This window comes from the organism of the source record quoted next, unplaced genomic scaffold (genome assembly GCF_019419815.1).
Source record: "Pyrus x bretschneideri cultivar Hongxiangsu unplaced genomic scaffold, Pyrus_bretschneideri_v1 Contig1, whole genome shotgun sequence".
Taxonomy (NCBI): Eukaryota; Viridiplantae; Streptophyta; class Magnoliopsida; order Rosales; family Rosaceae; genus Pyrus; species Pyrus x bretschneideri.
The window spans coordinates 1,005,663-1,032,817 of record NW_025999390.1 but is presented as its reverse complement, the minus strand read 5'-3'; the positions used below and the strand labels follow the sequence as shown (position 1 = coordinate 1,032,817).

The window sequence follows — 27,155 nt, the reverse complement described above, 5'->3', positions numbered from 1 at the left end:
GTCACAAACAATATCAATACGAGTAGTGAGTCGATGATGTAATGATCCAACTCAAGGCTGGTTGTGGCCCTTTTTTATCTTTCAACTCCAACCATGTGACTTTTTATGTTTACGTCTTTTTTTGACATACGGGAGGTTTGCTTCACACTCTTCACATATCGATCAATCCTAGACTCCAACACCTACCCTTAACATTAAAATCGAACTTTTTAGCCCCCTAAAATTCATGTATTAGAGAAAGTGTAGGGGCAAGATTTTAACTTTCGAGTTTTTGAACTCCCTTGAAGATAGCCTTAGTAATTCTCATACCTTTACACGCATGATAAATGTCGTGGATGTTTTTGAAAAAGGACTCTCTTGAACGTGACATGATCATTATTTGATAAAAATATGAATACCAGACGAAGGTGCCAAATTGTCAAAAAGCATGAAGTACAAGTGGTTAATTGTGAATATATTTTAGAGTAGATGTTATTTGCATGAAAATATAGAATATAGGGGGTATTATGCAATATTTCCCCATTCATTTTTTAAATTCGGATAATAAAAGTTTGTAGGTGGAAAACGTGGGAGTGGCGAACTCACGTGTGTAGTTTACTCGAACCCCTGTAGGCTCGTGGTCGGTAGCTTGGTTGTCTTGTCGGGGGGCCATACGGTGCGTTTTGGTACACGCTAACGAGTAACGACGGCATTACGGTCCGTTAACGCTGAATTGTGGTCCCGCCATTACGCGCTTATGAAATTACAGTTTTAGCTTTTACTTGTTTTGGTAACCATTTATGATTTTTGTAATAAAAAAGCTTAAATTAGATGATAAGGTCCAGCAATAACTTTCCTTTTTTGGTATGAAGATCCATCATCATTTAACATTACAAATGCCATAATTAACAGAAATTTGGGACCTTTTTCTTCTTCTTTTTTAAGAAATTTTGGGCCTTATATTTAAGAAATGAGAAAATCAATTTGAACTGAGTTGAGCAATTAATTCGTTCATAAAATGCCTTCTAAGATTTAAGTAAACTTTACTAATAAAAAAGTTTGAATAAATTCAACTCTAGGAAAGATATATGATCACCAACCGATGACGAATTTAATTAAACACTAACTCTGAAAACATACAGAACGCGAAAAAAAAAAATTCTTCTTAAAAGGGTTTTTAGTGGTATGAGACTTATCATTCTCCGATAGGCAACGCTCGACATATATTGACATGGTTTGACAGGGGACGTTTGATATGCCTATTAAGTACTTAACGAAATTAATTGCTGACAGAACTTGGTTGAAATCGAATGTTTCTATTCAAACAAAAGGTTTTGACCTTGACACTAGAATCCTATAACGTATAATTTATAGATTTGCTAATATGACACACCAATAAAAACTTAAACGTGTAAAATAAAAAATTCTCACAAATTCACAAGTTCATGTTAAAACCTTTTAAATTGCCAATTTCCTCAATTGCCAAACAGTTTGCACCAGATATATAATCCAACTATATTACTCCACCAAATCTACCTAATTATATATAATTTAGATTAATGACCCAATTGTTCAAATCCAAACGTTGCAAAACCAATCATTATATTTCTTAAAACAACAAACTAATTAAGCTACTAATTGTAAATTTATAAGATTAATTAGACGACCCCCGTGTTCAATTTGGTGTGACTTTTTCCAAATTGACATTATTATTTTTTTGGTAGGAGAATAATTTTTTGTTCGTAGTAATTAAAAATAAAAAACGACGGCAACGACCTGCACCAATACTTAAAAAAAAACAAAAAAGGAGCGAACGAACACGCGGATTCCGTGATCAAATATTATCAACGTGGCAAATCAGGAAACCTCCAAAAGCTTCTAGTGCGGCAGTGGGGCCCCCGGAGATATTTCTGATGAGATTGCCGATTACTATCACGCGCGTGGATACCTTTTTGCTAAAATGTATATTTTTTTATTTATTTTCTATTGTCTAGAAAATTAAAATAATTTCTGGAAATTTCAGAGAAAATTGAGAGTAAAAGATAGCCGAGGAAGGAGAGTAGGAAGGAGCACTCGAATCCGCCGTCGCTGCCGTCCGCCTCTTTCTCTCTCTCAATTGCTTAGGAAGCGATGACGAGCTCCTCCGCCACTTCACGCAAGGTTTACTTCTCTCTGTATATACAATTTTAAATTGTTTTTCCTTTTTTTTTTTAATCGTTTTTAATGGAATTTTTTGGGTGCGTAGGCTTTGAGCAAGATCGCCTGCAATCGGCTGCAGAAAGAGCTGGTGGAGTGGCAGGTGAATCCTCCGGCAGGTTTCAAGCACAAAGTCACCGATAATCTTCAGAGGTTCCAATCCAATTTCTTTATATTTAATTTAATTTTAATATCTCTTTTGTTTGCGATTAATTTTGTGATAAATGTTAATTTCTTTGAATTTTGGTGTGAAGATGGGTCATCGAAGTCACCGGAGCCCCGGGAACTCTATACGCTAACGAAATTTATCAGCTCCAAGTCGATTTCCCCGAGCATTATCCCATGGAAGCACCACAGGTCCATAAGATTCTGAATTTAACTTTTGGTTTCCTCTTGATTCTGTTTGGTTGCCGAGAAAATTGTTTCGAAACCTAAGAATTGATTATTGGGTTCAAACCATTTAAGTAATCAAACCTACTGTTTGGTTCTAGAGTTGTAGTTGTTAGGGTTTCGAAAACTTGACGAAAACAGAACGATAAGTAATTTGAAGTTTTCGCTTAAATTACTGATGTATTCAGGTGATTTTTGTACCTCCGGCTCCTCTGCATCCTCACATTTACAGCAATGGCCATATCTGTTTAGGTACCGATCTTGTCTTTTAACTTTGTTTTAGTATTTTCCGCTATCTTTAGTTGTTTTCAGTAATTGGGTTAGTATGGAACTAATGTCTTGGCGTGAATTCCTGCTTTCTTCATATGGAAGATCAAAAATTAGATGGCTATTATATTATTCGAGTCATTGTATGCGATCGTTAGTTTCATTCTATCAAAATGATGACTAGTTGTTAAGTTGTTCAACTGTTACATCGCAATATTTGCTTGCAAGTTAGGCAACCTTATAATAAGTTTAATTGGATTCTATTGAATTTGCTGACCATTAGAGTTTAACCTTGCCTTGGAGAATATCCTTCTATTATTTGCAACTAAGCTTGACGAAAACGTTACCTAATGTTTGGATCTTAGCACTAGCAATTTAGAATGTTTCATTTTATCGTTCTGTGGTAGAAATCTAATGTCTCATGTCAAGCAAATACAACCCTCCGGTGCTTACTGTAGCGAGTACATATGATCGCGGGACATGTCTAGTTGGATTTTGTGATATTCTGAATTGGCTTGATATGAAGATTGACAAGAAAATAAACTAGAAGTTAGTGTGGTGCCCAGCATACGATCAGGTTTAGTTGTGAACTCTGAAAATCAGGCCGATAGCTTTTATTATTAAATCTCATTGAGTGTTATAGCCATGTAGTGAATTTAAAAAGAAGGGACCAGGGATACCTAAGAAACTTTGACAATAGCTCTTAGTTGAAGATCAAATTTAAGTTCCAGAGGCATGGCTGCATGAGGTACACCCAAGCTCACAGTGTCCCTTACGTTTGCGTCCATAATCAGCTGCATGAGGTCATTGGATAGAACTTCTAGGTGCTGGGAGTCATTCGGTATCCCTTACGTTTGCATCTATACTTGTTGTTGCTCTTTTGAGCTTTTAAAGTTGCAAACTTTCGTCTTTCAAGCACAAGATATCTTATTTTTGTTGCCAGAAATGATAACAATAAAGGGGAAACTATCATCTTCTTTTTGTTATCCTTGATTCCCTATGGATTGTGTGCCTAAGGTAGCCCGAGCTGTTTGATCATGTTATGTTTAATTTATTGTTGTCGTTTACATATTCTCGCTTGTGCAATGGAATAGATAGCTGTCATGTACCTGATAATGAGCAACAGCCAATTGATTTTCCAGTTAACGGTTTTTGTTTTGATTTGCAGATATTCTATATGATTCATGGTCCCCAGCCATGACGGTTAGTTCCATCTGTATCAGCATTCTCTCCATGTTATCGAGTTCCACGGTGAAGGTATGGTTCAGTTTGATGAATTTATAGCTTTGGATTATTCCACTTCACCCTACGTGACTTCGTTATAACACGACCCTCATTTGTGCAGCAACGCCCAGCGGATAACGATCGATACGTGAAGAACTGCAGGAACGGCAGATCTCCCAAGGAGACGAGATGGTGGTTCCATGATGACAAAGTGTAATGTAATGACCTAACGAATATTAATTAATTATGTATAAAAAAAGATTGATTTGGAATCAACTATTTAATCAATGTTAACGGACATGTCCCCCCACCCCGCAACATATTTGGTTGCCATTGCTTGGAAGTTGGAATGCATGTGTCGAGTCGAGTGAGGTGGATGTGAATCAGATTGCGTAGCTGCAACAACTGTGAATACGGTCAGATATCATGTCTGCATCCTTGCTTTTACAAACAGTAAGCTCGTTGGTTGATCGATGAGACGTGTGTCGTTTCGGTTAGAAGCGCTTTTGGCTATTCTAAAAGCAGTCTCGAGTTAACTGTTTTTTCATACAACTGATAGCGGGGTGGCGGCAATTGCTTCCGGAGGTGGTAAATCAACTAATAATGGTTGTTAATGGACACTCGTTAAGATCCATTTAATTTGATATCACTATAAATGTGAGATTGGTAGTAGTGATAATAGTATAAAGTGATGTTAAACTAAATGGGTACTCATTAAAAACCTAATAGATTGATTTGCCGCCTAATTGCACGGATTTAACTGTTTTTGGATACAACTGATATCGGGGTGGGGATATTGGACTCCTCTTGATCAGCAAATGAGTTACAAGTTCCTTGCAACTTAGATAGCCTTTTACGTTTTCGACTTGCTACTCAGTTTGCTCTATCAATTAGAACAAGAAATTTCAACGGAAAGGATAGTTTATCAACTAATTCCGAAGCTATAATTTATTTAAGCTAATAAAGAGAATGCGCACTAGTGGGAAGAACCCATATTACACAAATAGTCAGAGTATAGATAACAATGCAACATAAGTATAACAGTCAAACCTAGATAAGATAATTATTACACAACAAGAAACAAACTCTTACATTTACTTGGGTGGATCTCATAATTGCTAGTGATCCCTTGTTCGCCACAGAAGATTCAGCTAACTAAGTCCAGGAGGAGCAAAAAAGAGAAAGTTTGAGTGGGCAAAAATAAAGGTTTAGGTTTAAATTTATTCACATTTTCCACATCACCAAACTTTTATGGCTTCATCATCTTCCGAGGTGTCGGTCAACATAACTCGATTCGGGGTATGTCATGTATCACCAATAAGAAATAAGCATGTTAATTAGACATAAAATAATACAATCATCAACTTTTATATCATTTAATTTACAAAATTTAGCATCTCTAGCCTTAACCGTCATAAAATATCCAAAACGGTTAACTTCAGCTGTGTTTCCCTCGGCCAAGAAGCAAGTGCGAGAGGTTTAGTTAGCGGAACAAATGCTATCGCGACGGCTTCCTTTCGCGGCGGTTTCTTTCTCACGGGGGCGGTCCGGCCTATCGAACTTGCTCCCCTCCCAGACGATTCAGACGGCGCAGCCGTCTCGTCACTCACTCTCCGTTTGCCCTAATAAAGCTAGCATAATCCCCTTCTGTTCTTCCAGTCCTCAAATCTCCGCCGAACTCAGCGACTCAATCCCCCAACCGCCGTCGAAACAAGTAACCCTAATTTCCCTCTAATTTTATTTTCAATCTCGTTGTTTTTGCATAATCAAACCAAATTTATCGTTTTTTCAACAGAAGATTGTATTTTGAATGTTTGTTTCGGTTGCAGGGTCCTATTGAACCCGGACTGTATCTGGTCGGAACTCCGATCGGAAACCTCGAAGATATCACTCTACGGTGCTTTCTCAATCTCTACATACAAAGTTGCAAACCATGTATTTGTTTTCTTTTCATTTTTTAATATGATATCGGACCGAATTTTGCCAATGCAGGGCTCTCCGGGTGTTAAAAGCAGCTCATGTAATACTTTCCGAAGACACTCGGCATTCGGGGAAGTTGCTCCACCATTATAGCATCAAAACTCCCCTTGTAAGTGAATAGGGGTTATTATATTTTTAGGATTCTGAGTTGGTTAGTTTTTAGTTTTAGTCATTTTGATTTATGCTTTTAGATTACAGCTGAGCTATCACAAATTCAATGAAGCTCAAAGGGGGCAAACAGTGTTGAAGCGGTTGAAGGAAGGTGAAATTGTGGCGCTCATAAGCGATGCTGGGATGCCGGGCATCAGTGATCCTGGTACGGACTTGGTGAGGGTCTACCCCTTTTCTCTAGTTTCCTTTGCTTTTACAGCAAGTAATTCATCATGTATCAGCTTGAATTGATTTTGTAAATTGTTTAGTCATTCGTGACAACATGACTTCGGAGTAATGTAGTGTGTATTATTGCAGATATGGTATTTATATATAGTCTTATAGATGTATCACGTAGCAGTGCAATTGATATCAAGGTTTTGGTGCAGGCAAAGCTATGCGTGGATGAAAACATCCCTGTCATTCCTATACCTGGGCCGTCCGCATTTGTGGCTGCTCTCTCTGCCTCTGGCCTGTCCACAGATGAGTTTACATTTGGTAAGTTTTTCAAGGAATTGATGTTGCTGATATTCTTCTTGGTGGATGTGGCTTGGATGGATCAAGATACATAGTTTTGTATACTGATTGTACTTCTGCAGTTGGATTTCTCTCTAAGCATGCTGGATCTAGAAGAGAGAGGCTGATGGTTTCAGCAAATGAGGCAGCGACTCAAATATTTTATGTACCTCCCCATAAGCTTCATCAGTTTCTTGAAGAGACTTCTTCACTTTTTGGTTTTTCAAGGTAAATACTTGATCTAATTGTTTTATTAGTTTTTTGTTATGATAAGTCCCCACTTAGTGGGAAAAGGCTTGTTGTTGTTGTTGTTGTTGTTGTATGAGTCACCAATTGAAATTCCATGGTTGGATCTATGCGCTATTACTGGTTGAGTGGTTGTACAAAATGATGACCTTTTTTGTATAATTGTGTTGCAGAAAATGTGTCATAGCTCGTGAAATTACAAAAATTCATGAAGAGGTAGGTGGTTTGTGGCGATGTCTCTTGTTGTCTCTTATTTATCTCTGGTAACACTCTTATTTCGCACGATCTAGGAACTTAGCTAGTGCTTCGCGATGTGATTCAAACTTCTTAGAACCCAGATCCCATTGGGGAATAACTGAATAGATCAGCTGCGCACATTGTATGAATGTAATTAATATGATGTGATAACATTGTCGTTTCTTTCTCAAAAGAAAAAAAAAAAAAAAAAAAACTGATAAAATTGCTTATTCTGTTGATATTTTTTGAATTTTTCAAATGCTAGCATGTTCTTCCACAAATAGAATTGCTATTATGTTGTGATCTCAGACTTAATAAGTGGCATGCCCCTAAATTTAACGTCTTATCAGTTTTGGCGGGGTACATTGGGGGAAGCTGAAGAAGCGTACTCTACTCACCAGCCAAAAGGTGAAATTACAGTATTAATTGAAGGAAAGGAAGATTCTCCGGTTGTAGCTCCTTCAGAGTCTCAGCTTGAGGATGAGTTAAGAGATTTGATCTCCAGTGGGCATAGTCTTTCCACGGTAATGACTTCTGTTTATCATATTGAACGCCACTTTTTCTGACATATGTTTGTATTTCTAATGACTTGTTGCATATTCATTTTACTCGGCGCCTCACTTACTAGTGACCGAAATGCATTTGCCAGGTTTAACAAAATCATTAGGAATGATCTTTTCTTCTGTTATTATGAACCGTTGAGTGGTTTGACAACTCTTTATGTTCATATAGGCTGTCAAATTAGTGGCTGACGGGACATCAGTGCGAAGGAAAACGATATATTCAATCGCATTGAAAAAATTCGGGAAGCAACTCGGTTCACAGAGTGATGCACATCCATGCAAGCCACAGCTAGATGAGTAAACCTTAGATGTTATTGGCAGACCGCAGGACCGGATATTACGCGAACTTTGATATTTTTGTACTGCAATCACATTATCTACTCCAATTTGTATGTCTGTCAGGGGCTAAATTTTAGAGAACAAAGAGCTCAGGGTAGACTAAAATTTAATTTATATTAAGTTTGATTTTGTCTAATTACAAAGCTGTAGTTCATGCGTTCTACTTCTACCCGGTGACCAATCTAAGAAGGGTATAACAGTAATTGACAAACCATGAAGGATGATGGAGTGATGATCAGAGTCCAGCTTGTGTTGGATGAGGTTGCGGATAAAGACGTCGAGTCCCAGAACAAAACCAGACTGGGCTGTCCGGATCACGGGCGCTGGATTGTGATCGTGGGCCCCATTCGGGTCCATCGCTTCTCACTCTCACCTAACAAACCCTAAGAAACGAGAAATTCTTGAGTACGGGTGGTCATGCCACCTCACCTCTACAACCAAGGGCACAAAAACATTGTATCTCATTCCACTACTATTTTCCGGCCCCATCGACACTATCCTAGTTCCGCACAATGAGTCTCCGGCCTCGGCTGGACAGTCACGTGATATGAGCATTCAGACCGAAAAACTCTTAAAAAAAAGGCCTCCTCTTCCTCATAACCAGCACCCATTTGGTAATAAAAAAGATTTCATCTAACAGTATATGTACAAGACTAACCCTAAAAACTGTATGTTTTGGTCATCTAAGAAACCGACAATTTATCACCACCAACACCAAGACTAGAAGAAACCGATGAAGGGCTGAAAATACGTTGGCCGGTGGCTAAAATGCGCCGAGGGTCGAACTCCATCTTCCTCTTGTAAAACCGGGCCCACTTATCTCCAAAGTGGTCCATCCACTCCTCCTGCGTAGTATAGTGCGGGAGGTACTGTTTCACCTCGATCCCTGCATCACCGCAGAATCTGAGGATCCGACGGTTCTGATTGGTCAGGTGCTCCAGGGTGTGGGTCTCGTCCCCGGTATCCAAGGCAGTTCTTAGCAGCGCCACAAGGTAAAATACTGTCCTCGTCGGGCGTCACCACAGAGTTACTCTGGTCCCACCTACACAGAATCAAAACAAAACAAACGACAATGAGCAAAACATGTTTTTGGAATTAAAGGCTGTGTTAATAATAATATTGTACTGTGATAGCTAACGGCAATGTTTCTGGAACTAAGCTCGCGAAACGACATGAGTGACATCCCACCAGTGGATCTACTGACATGAGAATCCTTACGTTTGGACGATCCCGTCGACTTCATTGGCTGTTTCTACCCGAAGCCAAAAAACCCAGCACTGTGTTTGTTCGTGTGGATCCTGGACCAAGTCCAACTATAGGTAATTATATATACGCTGTCATGTCCAAATTACACTCAACTCAAGAGAAAAGCCATGGATGTTAAGTGTGGAAAAGGATCCTCGTCGGATCGTGACCATTCATCGTACATCGTACGATCAATTTTCATTAGGTGTTATTTATATTTAATTTTAAAATTTAAATTTTAAAATGATTTCTAATATCACAATATATGATAAACGGTCACGGGATCCCTAGAATCCCATAGAAAAGGATCCGACGACGATCTTTTCCCGTCAAGTGCTATACTATTCAAATCTTGTACGAGAAAAGAGTCAGTAGAGCAACCCGCGATGAACTACTTTGTCACGTTACTCTCACAATAGTCTGACGGTATGCATTGGTAGTAGCACTTACGTAAGGCAAATATTATCCAAATACAACGAGACATGTTCCTTTTGAGAAGTACACGACGACCCAGCCAAATTGTCCTACCTAAAAGTTTCTCCATGAAAGTCCTAGGATGGGTACTAACTTAATCTATAAATGACAACTTAACGCTAAAGCAAATTATGGTTCAATTAATCAGTTATGCAAAATTAATCCTACACAAATATTCAACATGAATATAAAAAGCACACACATGATGTAGGATTTAACGAGGCAAAACCCACCACTGGGAAAATCCTCGGGCTACCAAGCCAGGAAGCACTAAGAAAGAAAGAATACATAAAGACTTACAAAACTCATCAACTAGACATACATACCAGTTGGCAGCTTTGTCTTCGCACTTTGCTACTCGATCTTTCTTCAGTCCTCGAGTTGAAGTGGCACGGTACTAACGCAACCGTCAATCACCTTTCCCTCGAACTTTGCACGATGCTAACTCGATCATGCAGAATGTTTATATGATGAAGTGTTTGTTTGGAAAACAATCAATTACGAAAATCACAAGGCTCATTTCCATAATTGATATTCAATTTAAAACCTCAAAGAAAACAGCATGAAAAATAATATCTTATTTTAAAAACCCATGCTGTTGGAACCGTAAGCTAACAGCAGTATTCAAAATGTTTTTCTGCGTACACAAAAACCAAGCTGATGCTTCTTCAAAAAAATCCTTTTCAATAAAATCAGTTTCTATGCATAAAATGATTCCCTTTGAAAACACATGCTCATCAAAAACCACACTGTGGCAGCCACTGACAAATAATGTTATATCCTTTTAAAATCACAAAGTTGCTGCCTGTATCTTTTCAAGAAAAGCCATACTTCTATGCGGCATCAACTTTTCTTTTTAAATCAGTTGACAACCATGCAATCCATATTGAACAATAACTCTACCAACACCCATACACCTTTTGATAACACGGTTTGATAAGTCTCAATACCATCAGATTAGTCCTCATCCAATTAGACTATTTTGCATGCTTTAAAATCTCGAATATAAAGGAATGAAATATTTTAAAGAGATAAACCACACAATGGTTAAGAGTCCTATATCAAAAACAATAACATGAGATATAGATGAATGTAGTTGGATGTATGCATGCAAACGTACCTGAATATTTATCGCGTGCAGGTAACATCTTTGCATCGAAAGTGTGAGAACCCTTCCTAGACTTAAACTATTACAATTGAAAATGTATAACAAGTCTAAACTATTACAGACTCAGTCATTATGTCAGGGATTGCCAATTTTACCCTAACAATCTCCCCCTTTGGCATTTCCTTGACAAAACCCTCAATTAACAACATTGTAGAAACCTTAAACTAATGTACTGAAGTCTGTAATCTGCACACATTAAACAAAACACCCGTGACGTACAAAAAATAGATGTTGCAAGAAACTTAAGACTTAAAGATGATTCAAGCATATCAACATCTTTCATCGTGCAGCAATTAAAAAAACTTCAAAATTTGATGTGAGAATTATACGCACACAAATTAAACCCTCTTTTTATCAATTGTAGTGAAGAATGTAAGTAGGGATCGTTCTGGACCGGGGATTAGGAGGGATTGTTAATCACTTGGAATTGACTCAAAAAACGTAGAAACACAATATAAAACACTTTACTAGACTCAAAGAATGCAAAACTAAACTTTAAAACACCAAAACAAACCAAAAGACTCAAAACAGCCCCAAAACACTCAAAACTGCCTTAAAAACACAATCTGGGCAGTTTTGAGCACTAGACACAACTTTGGACGAAAATTGGTTTTAACTTGACCTAAGACACTTAAAAACACAAACTAAATTGATTTCTATCTAATCTGACACTCTAAGTAAAGGGGGATTTTGATTTTGACGAATTTGAAAACAAAACTTAAAACTTTGTAAAACGAACAGATTTTAAACGAATTTGGATTTAATGAATGGATGGGAAGCTAGCTAAGGGGTTCATCTCCACACATGTTATACTTGCACACAAAACGATTTCTAATTGCTTTTCAATAAACCATGAATTCTCAACGCCCCAGATTAACCGTGAATTGCACTAATTAACCCTCAGATTTTCCTAACGTTATTGAATTGGATGATTGCATACGACAACCCAAAACATTCCCCACAAGTCCCCTACATGATTGCATAATAGAGATACAAGCAAGAATCATTAAGTTCTATGAAAACCATAAGCATTGACGAAGCACTTGTTACTATGATTGCATGAAACTTATGCCAAGAATTTACTTAACGCGATTGAGATCATCAACCTTTACTACTTGTGAATATAATTCCATAACGATTAGGTGAAATTTCGTTATATCCTAGCATCCAATTTATGCATGAAAATTAAGCGTGCACTCTCAACCAACACACACAAATCAATGTAATTCACATAGATAAGTAAATTGAATTCACAACTTATGAAACGCAATTAGAAGTAATCAAATCATATTGCAAGCATAAACATGTGTTTCGAATCCCCCCCTAGCCAAGGGGGGTTTAGTTCCTCATACGCACAAAACAAAGAGAATTGAAATTAAACATTGAAATCAAAGGAAAAGAAACACCTAGAAATTCCAGCGACGCGAACTTGAATTGCATGAACTTCCGAGCTTCCTTCTCCTCCTCCTTGGTGCGGCAAGGGTCTAGGGACGGTTTTAGGGCCTTAGGTGTCTGGATGTATGGTTATGGAGGGATGTAGTAGTGTTTAGGGGAAGGGGATGGTGCGGCAAAGGTCTAAAACTAAGGAAAGGGGTGTTTGGTGGCTGCGGCAAGTGTGTGGAGAGGTTTGGACGAATTTATGGAATGGATGAATGTGTATGAGAGGTGGTCCTCTGATCTAGGGGTTAATATGAGTATATATAGGCACTTAAAACCCTAGGGTAATCAGATATGGACTTGAATAACCCAAATCAACTAGGAAATAGGCTTAGAAATCAGAAATAGAGAGGGATAATGCTTCCTAGGTGTGGCAGGTATGGGATAAGGTGATAAGGTTTCTAGAATGCCTTGCAAGGCAAGGGAAATCAGATTTCTAGAAGGGTTTGGGCGCCACCTTTGTAGGAGATAAGATAAGGTTCCTAAAATCATGCTTTAAGTGCCAATTTTGTAGGGAAAAAGGGATAAGGGTGCGGCAAAGCTTAGGGATAATGTTTAGGGCTTCTAGAAAGCCCTAAAACTAAGGGGAATTGGATAAAACGTGGCAAGGATAGGATAGGGTGTCCTAAATGGATAAGGTGCCCTAAATGGATAAAGACTCCTCATTGTACTTGGAAACTTTGCCTATTAGGATTAGGAAACCTTGTCTTCATCATTCCTTCTTCATCTTGGACTCCTTTTCCTTCTTGGACTTGGAAAACTTCTTTGTTGCTTCTCTTGAAACCATTTGGATTTTGACTTTCCTACTTCAAGTAGGAAACCTTGTTTGAGTAGGAATCTTCATTCTTCTAGGAATCCTAATTCAACTAGGGAACCCATTTCCATTAGGGGCTTTCCTACTTCAACTAGGAAACCTTGCTCAAGTAGGAATCATCATCTTCAAGTCTTCAATTTCGCCCATCCTCTTGGCTCCAAGCATATGATGTCCATTCCAAGCTCTAATTTGCTCCAAAAGGCTCCAAAATGCATCCTTTTGCATACTTTGCCCTTAAAACCTGAAAATACATAAAACTAGCTTAAAAGACTACTTTACTAAGGAAAAACACTTCAAATGCACAAGAACAAGCTAAACTAAGGTGCATAAATATGCTCCTATCAAATTCCCCCACACTTAGCTTTTGCTAGTCCTCGAGCAAAACAAAATGAAACAAAGTAAGTAAACGAAGTAAAACGAGTAAAACACAACCTACACCTTCCAACAATCGCCTCAGGGATTTCCAATGCACATGACATGTTAAAAATCATCATTCCCACAGATTTTAGCCATCTTTACACTTAAGCATTTACTTAATCATAGTCACTACTCATTAGTTCACAAATAACCAATTAAAACATGATTTTGAATGTAGTAACATGCCTTAGAGAATTTCCTCAATTCCTTACTCGATATGCTCTCTATTTTCACACAGATTTTCTGACTACACACCCTATACTAGTTATATGTGAGAAGATAGATGTAAATATGAAAACGAATGCTCACATATATGTATGACAAAGAAAGCACTTTTCGGCATTAAATAGCATGTTTATCAATATGATCTCATGAATGGAATGCTACTACTTAGATGCGAGAACCAGTGACACCATATGCTCGTACCAATTTTAAACTCCACAAATTGAAACACATAACACTCAAGATTAAAGTCAAGGGTTGTAACGGGGCTAGGGGTATTGGCTAACAAAGAAAGGTAAAGGATAAAACAAACGTTCTTTAAAGCAATAGTAAGCAAAGTAATGAATTTGACACTTAAACTCTCTTCAAATGGCCGAAATCAATTAGTACACACAAGGGAAGATTCATGCAACATTTAGGGTCAAATTCACTCTTTTGGACCCTTCCTTCAACAACCAACACTTGTGAGTTCATTCTCACTTATTTTTCAACTCTTTTTCTTTCTTTTTCACACTTTTCTATTTTCTTTTGATTTTTCTACGAATTTCTCTTCTTTTCTTCTTTTTTTTTTCTTTTCTTTTTTCGTGCCCTATCATCTTCCCCCACACTCATTTCCTGCCATATATTGACCAAAGGAGTTCACCCTACGTCGTGCTTTACTATCTTTTAAGAACAAAGGTATGGAAAGTCCTAATCTAGGCTAGGTGAGGATAATGTGGCTAACAATGAAAATAGGCTAAATAAGGCTCAAAGGGGTTTAAACCTACAATACAAATGACAAGGGTGGATTCGGCTATTTGGCTATGGTGGTGACTACTACACAACTTCATCTTGTTATTTGTTATGCTAATCAATTTCATGCTTTGAATAAAATGGGTATGAGTTCTAGTATTTGGAACTATAGTGATGAAACGCCTTCTAAGTAGTAACCAAGCAACGAATAATGAGATCATGCAACGACTTTAGAAAACAAGAATGCACAGATTTGACCTCTCCAAATAAACGTTTAGGCTCAAGTCTCACAAGGTTGTAGCATTTGTTTGAGTTCCTTCCTTCAAGCATGTTACAAAAACTAATTTTTTTTCTTTTTGATTACATGTGAAGTCATAAGTTATAACCACAAACAAGCATAAACAAAGAGTAAATCAAACTTCCATCCATGTTAATCATTCTCTTTAACAGTCATGCAATTACAAACCGAATCCTCATCATTGTGTTGGAAGGTACCCTAAGACACACAAAAACAACTTAAAAACAACTCTTTTTGGGTTTTCAAAACAATTTTTTTCAATTTTTATTTTTTCGGATTTTTAGATCAATAAATACTAAAACACTCTAAAACAGCCTAAAAACACCTAAAAACAGCAAGAAACAACACCTTTTTCGTTTTTATTCCCTTTTTCGTTTTTTTTTTTTTTTTTTTTTTTTTTTTTTTTTTTTTTTTTGTTTTCTTCTTTCTTTCTTTCGAATCTTTTCTTAACTGGGGAGGGTGCTATCATCACAATATTGTGGTCTTCAGTAGTGAACCAACCGTGGACCTTTCTAAAAAAAATATTTGATGCAACTGTCTTTGATGTTGCAACGGAGGTGAGAATCAGTGTATAAAAATGGAAGAGGGTAAGATACACTTACGGAGAGGCTCAATAATGCAGATAGGAAAAATGATAAGGCACTGGCTTTATTGGATAATGATGTAGAACGTAAGTCCTAATTTCATCTCAAAAGGAGAGTAAGAAGTGATACAAAGCCTTGAGAGATCTCAAAGCAAGTTCTAGAAAGTCAAATCACATAAGATATAGCACACAGAAACAATTAAGAGTGTATGAAAATAGCATACACTAATGGAGGCTCAAAAGCTCACAGGGTGCAGAGTTTCTGGCAAGTAGTCATGTTTAATCAGAAAACATACGTATAGTATCAACCACCAAGGCAAAATATATCATGTTGAGCACAAAGCAAAGAATTTTGTGGACAAAAGTTGTGCATAAAAAGATATGGAAAATCCCCTTTTTTTTTTTTTTTTTTTTTTTTTTTTTTATTTATTTATTTTTTTTTTTTATGAAGCTAGAAAAATGAAAAGAGAGAAACAAGGAGTAAAAAAAATGAAAACAAACAGAAGTTAAGACACACGACATATTCCTAAAGCCTTGCGAAGGGTTTCAAAACGATGAGTGTCTAAAGGCTTAGTAAACAAGTCTGCAAGTTGATGTTCAGTGGCAATGTATTCCAGCACTAAAACCTTCTCTTCAACCAAAACACGAATAAAGTGATGACGAATGTCAATATGTTTGGTACGAGAATGTTGAACAGGATTTTTGGAAATGTTTATGGCACTAGTGTTGTCACAGAAAACAGAAAAGGAACTTTGATGAATGCCATAATCACGAAGCATTTGCTTCATCCAAAGCAATTGCGTACAACAACTACCAGCAGCAATATATTCCGCTTCGGCAGTGGATAAAGAAACACAGTTTTGTTTCTTACTATGCCAAGCAACGAGATTATTTCCAACATAGAAACAACCTCCAGAAGTACTTTTTCGGTCATCAACATTTCCTGCCCAATCGGCATCGGAAAATCCAGCAATCTCAGAATTGGTTTCAAAGGAATAATGAAGACCATAATCAATTGTACCACTCACATACCTGATGATTCTTTTGACAGTTTCCAGATGCGATTCTTTTGGATCAGCTTGATAACGTGCACAAGCACCAACACTGAAAGAGATATCAGGCCTACTAGCAGTAAGATACAACAAGCTTCCAATCATGCTCCTGTAAAGTGTTTGATCAACACTTTTTCCATTTGGATCCTTGTGAAGTTTTGTGGTTGTTGCCATGGGATTTGAGACGGGTTTTGCTGAATGCAAGCCAAATTTTTTAACTAGTTCACTAGCATATTTTGTCTGAAAGACAAAAATACCATCTTCACTTTGTTTGACTTGTAATCCCAAGAAAAAATTTAGTTCTCCACACATGCTCATTTCGAATTCACTCTGCATGACCTCAGTAAATTCTTTTACAAGTGTGGCAGATGTGGACCCAAATACTATATCATCCACATATACTTGTGCTATCACCACGTCCTTCTTGATTCTTTTGACAAACAAAGTCTTGTCAACAGCTCCACGTGTATAACCTTTTCTTAACAAGTACGATGAGAGTTTGTCGTACCATGCTCTTGGAGCTTGTTTTAAACCGTACAAAGCTTTCTTCAATCGATACACATGATCAGGATGTTTTGGATCAACAAACCCCTTTGGTTGTTCCACGTATACTTCTTCTTGAAGTACTCCGTTTAAAAAGGCACTCTTGACATCCATTTGATATAATTTAAAACGCAGATGACATGCAAAAGCCAATAACAACCGAATGGACTCCAATCTCGCAACGGGTGCAAACGTCTCATCAAAATCCAAACCTTCTACCTGAGTGTATCCTTGAGCCACGAGACGAGCTTTATTTCTCGTGATGATGCCATGTTCATCAGTTTTGTTTCGAAACACCCACTTTGTTCCTATAACATTTGTTTCTTGGGGTCGGGGAACAAGATACCATACATCATTGCGAACAAATTGATTGAGTTCCTCTTGCATGGCCATAATCCAGTCATCATCTAAAAAAGCTTCCTTGGCATTTTTTGGCTCAATCTTTGATATGTAGCACGTGAAGTTTACTACAGCAGTAGTTTTGCTTCTTGTTAGTATGGTATCTTCCACGTTGCCAATAATGTCGGACTTGGAGTGATCTTTTTGCACTTGCTTATGTCCTTTTCTCAACGATTTTGTTGAGTCAACATTTTGGTGCACTTCAACCTGAGAAGTGGATGGCTCATCGATTAATTTACTTTGAAGAAATTCTTCATCTGAAGCAGGTTGTTCAATACTTAAGGAGGAGTCATTCACAACAACATTAATGGACTCCATGACATTTTTAGTTCTTTTGTTGAACACTCTATATGCTCTACTAGTGAGAGAGTATCCTAGAAAAATTCCAATATCACTTCGTGAATCGAATTTTGCTAACATTTCTCTATCTCTATAAATGTAGCATATACTTCCAAACACTCTCAAATGCTTCACGTTTGGTTTCTTTCCTTTCCAAATCTCATATGGTGTGCACTTTGTACCAGGTCGAAGATAGACTCTATTTGCAGTATAGCAAGCGGTGCTGACTGCTTCAGCCCAAAAATGACTTGTCAAACGAGCGCTAGTCAGCATGACACGACTCATGTCAAGCAACACACGATTTTTCCGTTCAACAACTCCGTTTTGTTGAGGAGTGATTGGAGCAGAAAAATTATGAGCAATTCCTTTTTCATCACAAAACTCAGAAAATGATGTGTTTTCAAATTCAGTTCCGTGATCGGTTCTGAGTTTTATCACACGATCATTTGAAGCAACTCTATCATTTTGAATTCTATTCAACAAGCCACAAAATGCTTTGAACGCATCAGATTTCTCACGCAAGAATGCAACCCAAGTAAAACGTGAGAAATCATCCACCAAGACAAGAATATATTTCTTTCCCCCAATACTTTCGGTCTGTACCGGTCCAACTAAGTCCATGTGCATCAGCTCCAAAGGTCGTGAGGTTGAGATGTAGTTTGTTGACTTGTGTGAACTCTTTGTTTGCTTTCCCACTTGACATTCTCCACAAATTCCAAGTTCTCCAGCCAACATTGGTAAACCTCTCACATATTCCTTCTTGGAAAGCTTGATCATATCCTTACAATTCATATGGCCTAATCTTTTGTGCCATAAATCCAGAACATCATCAGTTGCTTTGTTGCATATATTTGGCACATGTGATTCATTTGCATTCACACAATAACAATTGTCTTTAGACCTTTTTCCTTCAAAAATGTCTATCCCGCTAGCAACTTTCACACAACATTTCAATTTATTGAACAATACTTCAGCATCATCATCATCACAAATTTGACTGATGCTAATTAGGTTAGCTTTAAGTCCATCAACTAACATGACATCTTTTAAGCATGGAATTCCTAGAGTTTTGATTTCTCCTTTTCCAACAATCCTTGCTCTTTTTCCATCTCCGAAAGTGACTGCTCCATTTTTACAATCCTCAGTGAAAGATGTGAACCATCTTTTGTCTCCAGTCATGTGCCTTGAGCAACCACTGTCTAGATACCAAGTATCAGACTGACAAGATGAGAGAGCAGTGAATGCCACCAAGCATGTAAGATTGTCTTCCTCAGATGAAGGTGACACCTTATCCAATAGACAAATTTGAGTCTCTTTTCTTCTCCATACTTGCTTTAAGTTTGGAGTAAGGAAGTTTGGCATTATTTTTGAAATTCTATTCATTCCCTTTGGGTGAGCCACAAATCTCCCTTTGAGATTTGATTTTTCAGAAATCCAAGAAGTTTTAGTCTTATTTTCCTTTTGAAGCTTGTAACACCTAGGTCTGATATGTCCTATTTTTTCACAGAAGTGACAAATAGGAATAAAAGTTTTTGACCTAATGAACTTCTTTGGTCCAACAAAATTTCTTACGAAATTTGACTCTTTTGTAGTGATACACGAATTTCCAAAAGGTTCATCACTACTTACTTTCATGCTAGGTTCTTGTAACGCTTTAACAAACTTGGTAACAGAAGTGGACGAACTTCCAGTTATATCAAAACCTAGACCGCTTTTATCACCTGAAATCTTTCCATAGCTCAACATTTTGTCAATTTTGCTTGAGCCAATGCTAAACTCTTCAACTTTCTTCTTTATGTTACTTAATTCATTTTCAAGACCTTTGTTGTCTGATGCTAGCATATGTAACTTTTCCAACATTGACTCTCGTAGCTTTTCTGCATGTTCCATTTGAGATTGATGCTCGATTTCTGCTTCATTCTTCTCACTTTCAAGCTGCACGAGTTTATTTTTCAGTTCTTCATTTTCCTTCTTCACTTTCATGGTGATATCATACAGTGCAGTGTACTTTTGTAAGACTTCTACGGAATCAGGCTCTTCAACTTCCGAATCATCCGTCTCATATCCATCAAAAGTTCCAAAAAATGCAACCACTTCCTCATCATCTTCAGATGCCGTGTCTTTCTCTGAATCACTGTCACTCCACGTGGAAGTTAACGCCTTGTTCTTTTCATCCTTCAGCTTTTTAAGAGTATTGGCACATTCATGAGCATGATGTCCATACCCTTGACATTCAAAACACTTGTCTCTGTCATTTGAACTTTTCTTTTCACCAAGTTTGACAAACTTAGAAGAATTTCCATGAGACAAATCTCGAGAACGAGGAACTTTTGAATCAAAATTATTTCGATTTTCACGTCCTCTGGAACTTCTAAGTTTCAAAAATTTTCTAGCTTGTTTGGTGAGAAGAGCAAATTCATCTTGAGTCAGGTTTTCAAATGAATCCTCATTCACTTTTTCATTATTGACTTTGAAGGCTACATTTTTTCCTTTCTTGACTTCAGTAAAGTCAGACTCATATGTTTGTAATGACCCAATCAATTGTTCCAACTTGTAGGTGTTTAAATCTTTCGATTCTTCTATAGCTGTCCTTTTCGCATGAAACCTAGAAGGAAGAGACCTTAGAATTTTCTTAACAACTCTATGTTCTGGGATGCTGTCACCAAGATTGTGACAACCATTGACAATTACACTAAGTTTAGCATAAAAGTCAGAAAAACTCTCATCATCTAGCATTTTGATATTTTCAAATTGTGTGATGAGATTTTGAAGCTTGGATTCTTTGACAGTGGAGTTACCTTCATGAGTAACTTCAAGAATATCCCAAGCTTCTTTCGCCGTTGAGCATTTACTGATGTAGTTAAATTGCTCAGGCGAAACGGCAGTGAACAACGCATTCAATGCTCTTTGATTGAATGTGCTAGAGTTGCGTTCATCTTCACTCCATACCTTTCTAGGCTTAAGCATAGAAATAGTGACAGAAGACTGTCCTTCGCCTTTGGTTTCTTCAACTGTTGGAGGTTCCCAGCCTTCTTCAACCGCAAGCCACACTCTATCGTCAAGCGCCCAGAGAAATGATTTCATCTTTGCCTTCCATGCAGCGTAGTTGTCGCCATCAAAATGTGGCGGATGAGAAACTGAACCCATAGACCGATTCATCCTAGACTACCCACGGATCTCACTAGATATTTTTAGTGACCTGCTCTGGTGCCAATTGAAAGTCCTAGGATGGGTACTAACTTAATCTATAAATGACAACTTAACGCTAAAGCAAATTATGGTTCAATTAATCAGTTATGCAAAATTAATCCTACACAAATATTCAACATGAATATAAAAAGCACACACATGATGTAGGATTTAACGAGGCAAAACCCACCACTGGGAAAATCCTCGGGCTACCAAGCCAGGAAGCACTAAGAAAGAAAGAATACATAAAGACTTACAAAACTCATCAACTAGACATACATACCAGTTGGCAGCTTTGTCTTCGCACTTTGCTACTCGATCTTTCTTCAGTCCTCGAGTTGAAGTGGCACGGTACTAACGCAACCGTCAATCACCTTTCCCTCGAACTTTGCACGATGCTAACTCGATCATGCAGAATGTTTATATGATGAAGTGTTTGTTTGGAAAACAATCAATTACGAAAATCACAAGGCTCATTTCCATAATTGATATTCAATTTAAAACCTCAAAGAAAACAGCATGAAAAATAATATCTTATTTTAAAAACCCATGCTGTTGGAACCGTAAGCTAACAGCAGTATTCAAAATGTTTTTCTGCGTACACAAAAACCAAGCTGATGCTTCTTCAAAAAAATCCTTTTCAATAAAATCAGTTTCTATGCATAAAATGATTCCCTTTGAAAACACATGCTCATCAAAAACCACACTGTGGCAGCCACTGACAAATAATGTTATATCCTTTTAAAATCACAAAGTTGCTGCCTGTATCTTTTCAAGAAAAGCCATACTTCTATGCGGCATCAACTTTTCTTTTTAAATCAGTTGACAACCATGCAATCCATATTGAACAATAACTCTACCAACACCCATACACCTTTTGATAACACGGTTTGATAAGTCTCAATACCATCAGATTAGTCCTCATCCAATTAGACTATTTTGCATGCTTTAAAATCTCAAATATAAAGGAATAAAATATTTTAAAGAGATAAACCACACAATGGTTAAGAGTCCTATATCAAAAACAATAACATGAGATATAGATGAATGTAGTTGGATGTATGCATGCAAACGTACCTGAATATTTATCGCGTGCAGGTAACATCTTTGCATCGAAAGTGTGAGAACCCTTCCTAGACTTAAACTATTACAATTGAAAATGTATAACAAGTCTAAACTATTACAGACTCAGTCATTATGTCAGGGATTGCCAATTTTACCCTAACACTCCACATGAACAATGGCATCTCTACCAACCTCCCTAAGCACCAACCCTAATAGCCTTTATAATATTGAGGATTTTATCCTCAAGATTATGGGATCATCTACTTAATCTCCAGTCATTCTTTCTCAATTATTGAGGATGTACGCAGCTTCTGTCACAAGAGATTCTATTTGCCTATATGGTTAATAGTATAATTACCAGAGTGTTTAGAGCTAGGCTCAACAAATGCAATAACCTAGATTCACACTTTATTTTTGTTAATGAAGATGATTAAAATCATGTATTTTTCTATTAACTATAGTGCACAGGCTGCATGCAACAGCTATGTTGTTATATTTGCAGGCATATGCATGCATGCAGTGAAAAGAACATATATATATATATATATATATATATGCGCATGAGGCTGTGGAACTCACTTGTCTTTGTTCATGGGGTAAATCAGAATGGGTCCGCTTGTCTTATTTCCCAAAATGCCCTTGAACACTCCTTCGTTGAAGTCAGAAATCCTTGATTTGGGGACAAAAAGGTTAAGCCATGGATGGGGGACGTCCCACAAACCCTTGGATCGGAGCTTCAACTCGGCCTTGTGAACGCGGTCCAGAAAATCCACGTATGGAAGATCAGTTGTGAAGACTGACGTCGGTACAAAATCCAGTTTTTCCAACAAATCCTCTATTTCCTGCGAGAAAAACAAATTCCCAAAGCACAGTTTTTAATTGTTTGTTGTTTTAAATGCACGTATTATTTAAAGGATAATGCTAGGAATATCAAATTTTTTAAAATAAATTACAAACTAAATGATGTGTCATCAATAAGAAACAAACACATTAATCGACACTTAATTAATAATCCAATTATCTACAACCACATCATTTGGTTTAAAAAAATTTGATTTCTCTAGCATTACCCTTATTTAAAACAATTACAATCACAGTATGTTTAAAAGAAAGCCACTTTTGTCAGGATAAGTTTCATTATTCTGTTTAAATTTCAAATTAAGAGGAATAATTTGGTGGGTGGGCGGCTTAGATTTAGTAAATGTATATAGTAACAATTAGAAAAAAAAATGTTTATTCGATCTTAGGTTCGAATAGGATAATAGATCACAGATCTTCCATGTTTTATTGCTAATGTCTTGTATACATAGTACCTTTAATTATTACATACTCTAAGACTTTAATCATCTCAATCAGATAATCTAGGGTTTAGTGGGACATCCTTCTAAATTAATGAATCTAGCAAAGCATAGCTCTAATTGGTTTTAAATTTTAATACATATGATAGGGTTGGAAGCTGCTCTAAGAAAGCACTTTAAACAATCACTGAAACGATTTTAAATTAGTCTCAAAAGCCTGAGAGTGCCAACCAATTAGCGATCTTACTGTTTATTCTAATGTATACTTTCTAGACGTTGGTGTTGCTTTAGTATTACTAAAAAAAATTTCAGTATGTCAGAAACACGGTCTGATATACTATATCTATATGTCGTAATACAAATTGTTTAAAATTTTATTTTTTTAAGTATTAAACCATTTGTATTATAACATTTAGCGTACTAAGCCGTATTCCCACACAATAAAAATCTCTCTAGCATTACACACTCCATGCATGACACCAAGTCCTCGCTCATTACTTTTTAAATATTTCATATTTGTTATATTCTACGACACTCTTAAGTTACGTATTCTATAGTATTTTTTTTTTCTTTCTCTCTCTATTTCAACTGTTACCGGTAGCTTGCAGTAGACTTACAAATTTTTAATACCCAAGTCTAATACATCACCAACCGCCTAATAAAACTATATTAGAGTGTAAATGCGAGTATAATCATACCTTGTCAATTGTATCGGCAGTCGATTCGTCGTAATTTTTCGTAATCTCCAAGCAATATAAAACACCACCTTCAGAATCAATGGAGGTGATTTTGACAGGGTTGCTAGGGGAGAAGAAGGATGACCTCCAATTGTTGATGAGGCCTTCATCGACAATAACGAAACCCTCGACATAGTCGAATTTCTGGCTGGAAGGTTGCCCATGCAGAGAGATGAGGAATTCCTGGTCTTTGGTAAAAGCCGAAAAATTGGAATACAGTACTCGGATCCACCTCACCTATTGACAACAAAGACAATAAAAACAAATTTTTTTTTAATAAAGCTGCAACAAAAAGATTTAGAAAAGAGACCACGTTACACGTCAACAACATTGCCAGCTAATGGACCCATCATCCATCCCCTTATCACCCTTAAGTAGGTCACGCATGATACCTTGCTAGCTTTTTAGGTTTTTGTCACTAATTAACATATATTAGGAAAGTTTTGCAAAAGTACGGTGTGCCCCACTACCACTTTGGAAGATGTAACCAACCAAAACCTTCGGAGTAACGTTATTTAGACGCTCAAAACTAATATATTTAATGACAATTATTAATGCAAGTCCTTCCTTCACTCTCATTTTGTAAGGTAGAATTGATCAAAACTTTCGAATCTATAACTGGAAACAACTAATGCTATTCAGACACATAAAACTCTTTAATACATGGTGTCTAAATATCACCGACTTGATATGAAAGAGAGAGATATACCCTTTGGGGGGATGGTTCGAGCGCAATCCTAGCCCTAGTGATGATTCCAAACTGGCCTAGCCCACCAAGAACAGCGTGGAACAGCTCTGAGTTTTGCTCTTCTGAACATGTCAATAGCTGGCCTTTGCCTGTTGTTAAACAAGAATTAGGTCACTTCAATACATCAATTGTATATGTACTCGAAGATTTACCATATGTTGATTATGCATGATGAGATCATATAAGGCAATCAGTTTAATTGGCAGCAACGACAACAACCTATAATTAGATAATATAATTAATTAATATGCTAGACAAGGATATTAACTTATAACTAATTAAACTACCATTGTAGCTATTTCGAGCCTTAAATAATTAGTAAAACAAAGATTTGATGAAATAGTGATATAATCTCTTTGATGAAAATAATTAATGAATAAATTAAAATACTACAATTTCTACGTGACGCTGATGAAACAATATAAAAACAACCATGTTAAAGAGATATTCATGTGGTCATGTGTACAGTTTAAACTGCAACTGAAAACATCCTTCATGACATAAGAAGGTGACTAAAAGTATAAAATGGGCAAATCTTAGAATCCAATAAAATCTGCAAACACCAATTAGGAAAATGAATAAAAATTATTACTAAATATTGAGCATACCTATATTATTACTAAAACAATGTTCTGCTCAACTGTTCATATAAACAAATTATACTAAGACGAACCAGCAATGATATTTTAACCACATTTATTGTTAACAATTTTTCTAATACGAGGCAGTCGAGTTTCATATATATAGATAGATCAACCTACTTTAGAATCAATAAATGTGGTAGAAATAACATTATTCTACTAATAAACCTTAATAGTGAATATTGGTAATAAGATGGGAAATTAAACACACCATGAAAATAAATAAAATAACAGAAATGAATGAAATATGTAACCCGAACCTGTAACAACGTCGAGCTCATGAACATTACTAATCTGAGGTCCATAATTGAAAGCTTGGCCGCTGATTCCGGCGTTGGAAAGGGTTCCTCCGACTGTTAAGTACAAATAATCAGTCCACGACTTCGGTGCGAGTCCATACTCCAGCGTGCTCCTGAGCACATCTATCCACAACTCCCCACCCCACGTATCAACATACATCCCCTTCTCCGACACTCGAGCCGCCTGACCCGGCCTCCCCGATCTCAACGATCCCCCGCTCATCTGAATCACGATACCGTTGTTGGTCTGCGCCTGCCCGTTGATGGAGTGCCCGTGGCCTCTGGCCGAGACCGTGAACCCGTGCGGCGAAGAGTAGGCTGCCCGCAACAGTCCCGCCACGTCTTGGGCGGAGGCCGGGTGTAAAACGGCCAAGGGCGCCGCTCTGCTCATCAGGCCGAAATCTTTCGAAGCGGTATCCACGTCAGATGGGTCTACACTGAGCTGTCCGTCGACGACGAGGCGAAGAAGCTCCGTTGGATCCACGGTTAAACCAACCGTGAGAATAAGTCGACAGATTGCGAATGTAATTAAAACAAGCTTGGTAGTTGCCATGTGTTTAAGTAAGTTACTATTCTTGTTCTTGTTCTTGATCTTGATTTTCTTTGTTTGGTATAAAATGATGAATTAGGTATAGGATTACATACTGGAGGAGGAGGAGGAGGCGGCGGCTAGAAGGATGAAGGATTAGAGAACTGTGGACAACGGCGGAGAGAAGTAGGTGGCGGTGGTGGTATCCAGTTATACTCTAGCTATATATAGAGTATAGTGAGTGAGACCGTGAGAGGAAGAAATTAACGAAATAAATAAGAGAAACATGAGAAGGAACAAAATCTTTGTGGCAGAGGGAGGGAGGGAGGGATGTGTGGTCGCGGAGATAACGTAAGGCTGATTTCGCTTTAAAGATTTTGTACGCAACATGCACAGATTCGCTCAGCTCCTCTTTCTTCCTTTCTTTTCCATAACAAGATTTCTTCACGTTACAAGACTGCAAGTACACTCACATACATATATATATACTGTGTGAATAATATCTATCTAGATATACTATATAATATTTTAGCAGATAAGGTAACGAGGTATATATGTATATATGTAAATATTTTCTCTCTCACTGTACAATTTTCCGAGGCAACAAACAACAAATCGTACAGAGATTCTGAGATTCTGACTGTGTGCCCCTCTCTCTTTTGTGTCTTAGGATATAACATGCAGGTCCTCAATTTCAAGGACAAGGGACTCTTTGAGAGAATGGGCCCGGTGTGGGGTCGAGGACATGTGGCTGTTCACGTGGAAGGGTTGAGGGACACGTGCACGGAAGAGCTCTATTTTTTCCCTCTTATGACCCATTACCATATTACGATGCATTA

The 27,155-nt window shown here is 37.4% G+C and overlaps 3 protein-coding genes across 3 annotated transcripts; 2 read left to right on the top strand and 1 right to left on the bottom strand.

The window, feature by feature from the left end:
* Window positions 1-1,980: 1,980 nt before the first annotated feature.
* Window positions 1,981-4,366, top strand: LOC103928464 (probable ubiquitin-conjugating enzyme E2 18). The gene is made up of 6 exons (XM_009337513.2): window positions 1,981-2,139; window positions 2,225-2,328; window positions 2,430-2,532; window positions 2,754-2,817; window positions 4,001-4,089; window positions 4,178-4,366. Exons 1-6 carry the CDS (start codon window positions 2,110-2,112, stop codon window positions 4,271-4,273), a joined length of 486 nt encoding a protein of 161 aa, XP_009335788.1. The 5' UTR covers window positions 1,981-2,109; the 3' UTR covers window positions 4,274-4,366.
* A 1,137-nt stretch (window positions 4,367-5,503) lies between these two features.
* On the top strand, window positions 5,504-8,223 carry LOC103928454 (ribosomal RNA small subunit methyltransferase I). The gene is made up of 9 exons (XM_048577736.1): window positions 5,504-5,770; window positions 5,886-5,953; window positions 6,049-6,145; window positions 6,235-6,363; window positions 6,576-6,684; window positions 6,786-6,930; window positions 7,122-7,164; window positions 7,536-7,709; window positions 7,918-8,223. Exons 1-9 carry the CDS (start codon window positions 5,552-5,554, stop codon window positions 8,047-8,049), a joined length of 1,116 nt encoding a protein of 371 aa, XP_048433693.1. The 5' UTR covers window positions 5,504-5,551; the 3' UTR covers window positions 8,050-8,223.
* On the bottom strand, window positions 8,183-26,995 carry LOC103928445 (cytokinin dehydrogenase 5). The gene is given in 6 exon segments (XM_009337490.3): window positions 8,183-9,088; window positions 9,090-9,129; window positions 22,644-22,906; window positions 24,061-24,336; window positions 24,809-24,936; window positions 25,749-26,995. Coding segments are annotated over 6 exon segments (1,617 nt in total). The 5' UTR covers window positions 26,341-26,995; the 3' UTR covers window positions 8,183-8,770.
* Window positions 26,996-27,155: the final 160 nt, after the last annotated feature.

Bases quoted from the DNA above. Each gene is read 5' to 3' on its own strand.
- LOC103928464 (XM_009337513.2), top strand. From the start codon at position 2,110: ATGACGAGCTCCTCCGCCACTTCACGCAAG. The intron at 2,329-2,429 runs GTTCCAATCCAA...TTTGGTGTGAAG, and splicing joins GTCACCGATAATCTTCAGAG to ATGGGTCATCGAAGTCACCG. The intron at 2,533-2,753 runs GTCCATAAGATT...TGATGTATTCAG, and splicing joins ATCCCATGGAAGCACCACAG to GTGATTTTTGTACCTCCGGC.
- LOC103928454 (XM_048577736.1), top strand. From the start codon at position 5,552: ATGCTATCGCGACGGCTTCCTTTCGCGGCGGTTTCTTTCTCACGGGGG. The intron at 5,954-6,048 runs GTGCTTTCTCAA...TTGCCAATGCAG, and splicing joins CTCGAAGATATCACTCTACG to GGCTCTCCGGGTGTTAAAAG. The intron at 7,710-7,917 runs GTAATGACTTCT...ATGTTCATATAG, and splicing joins GTGGGCATAGTCTTTCCACG to GCTGTCAAATTAGTGGCTGA.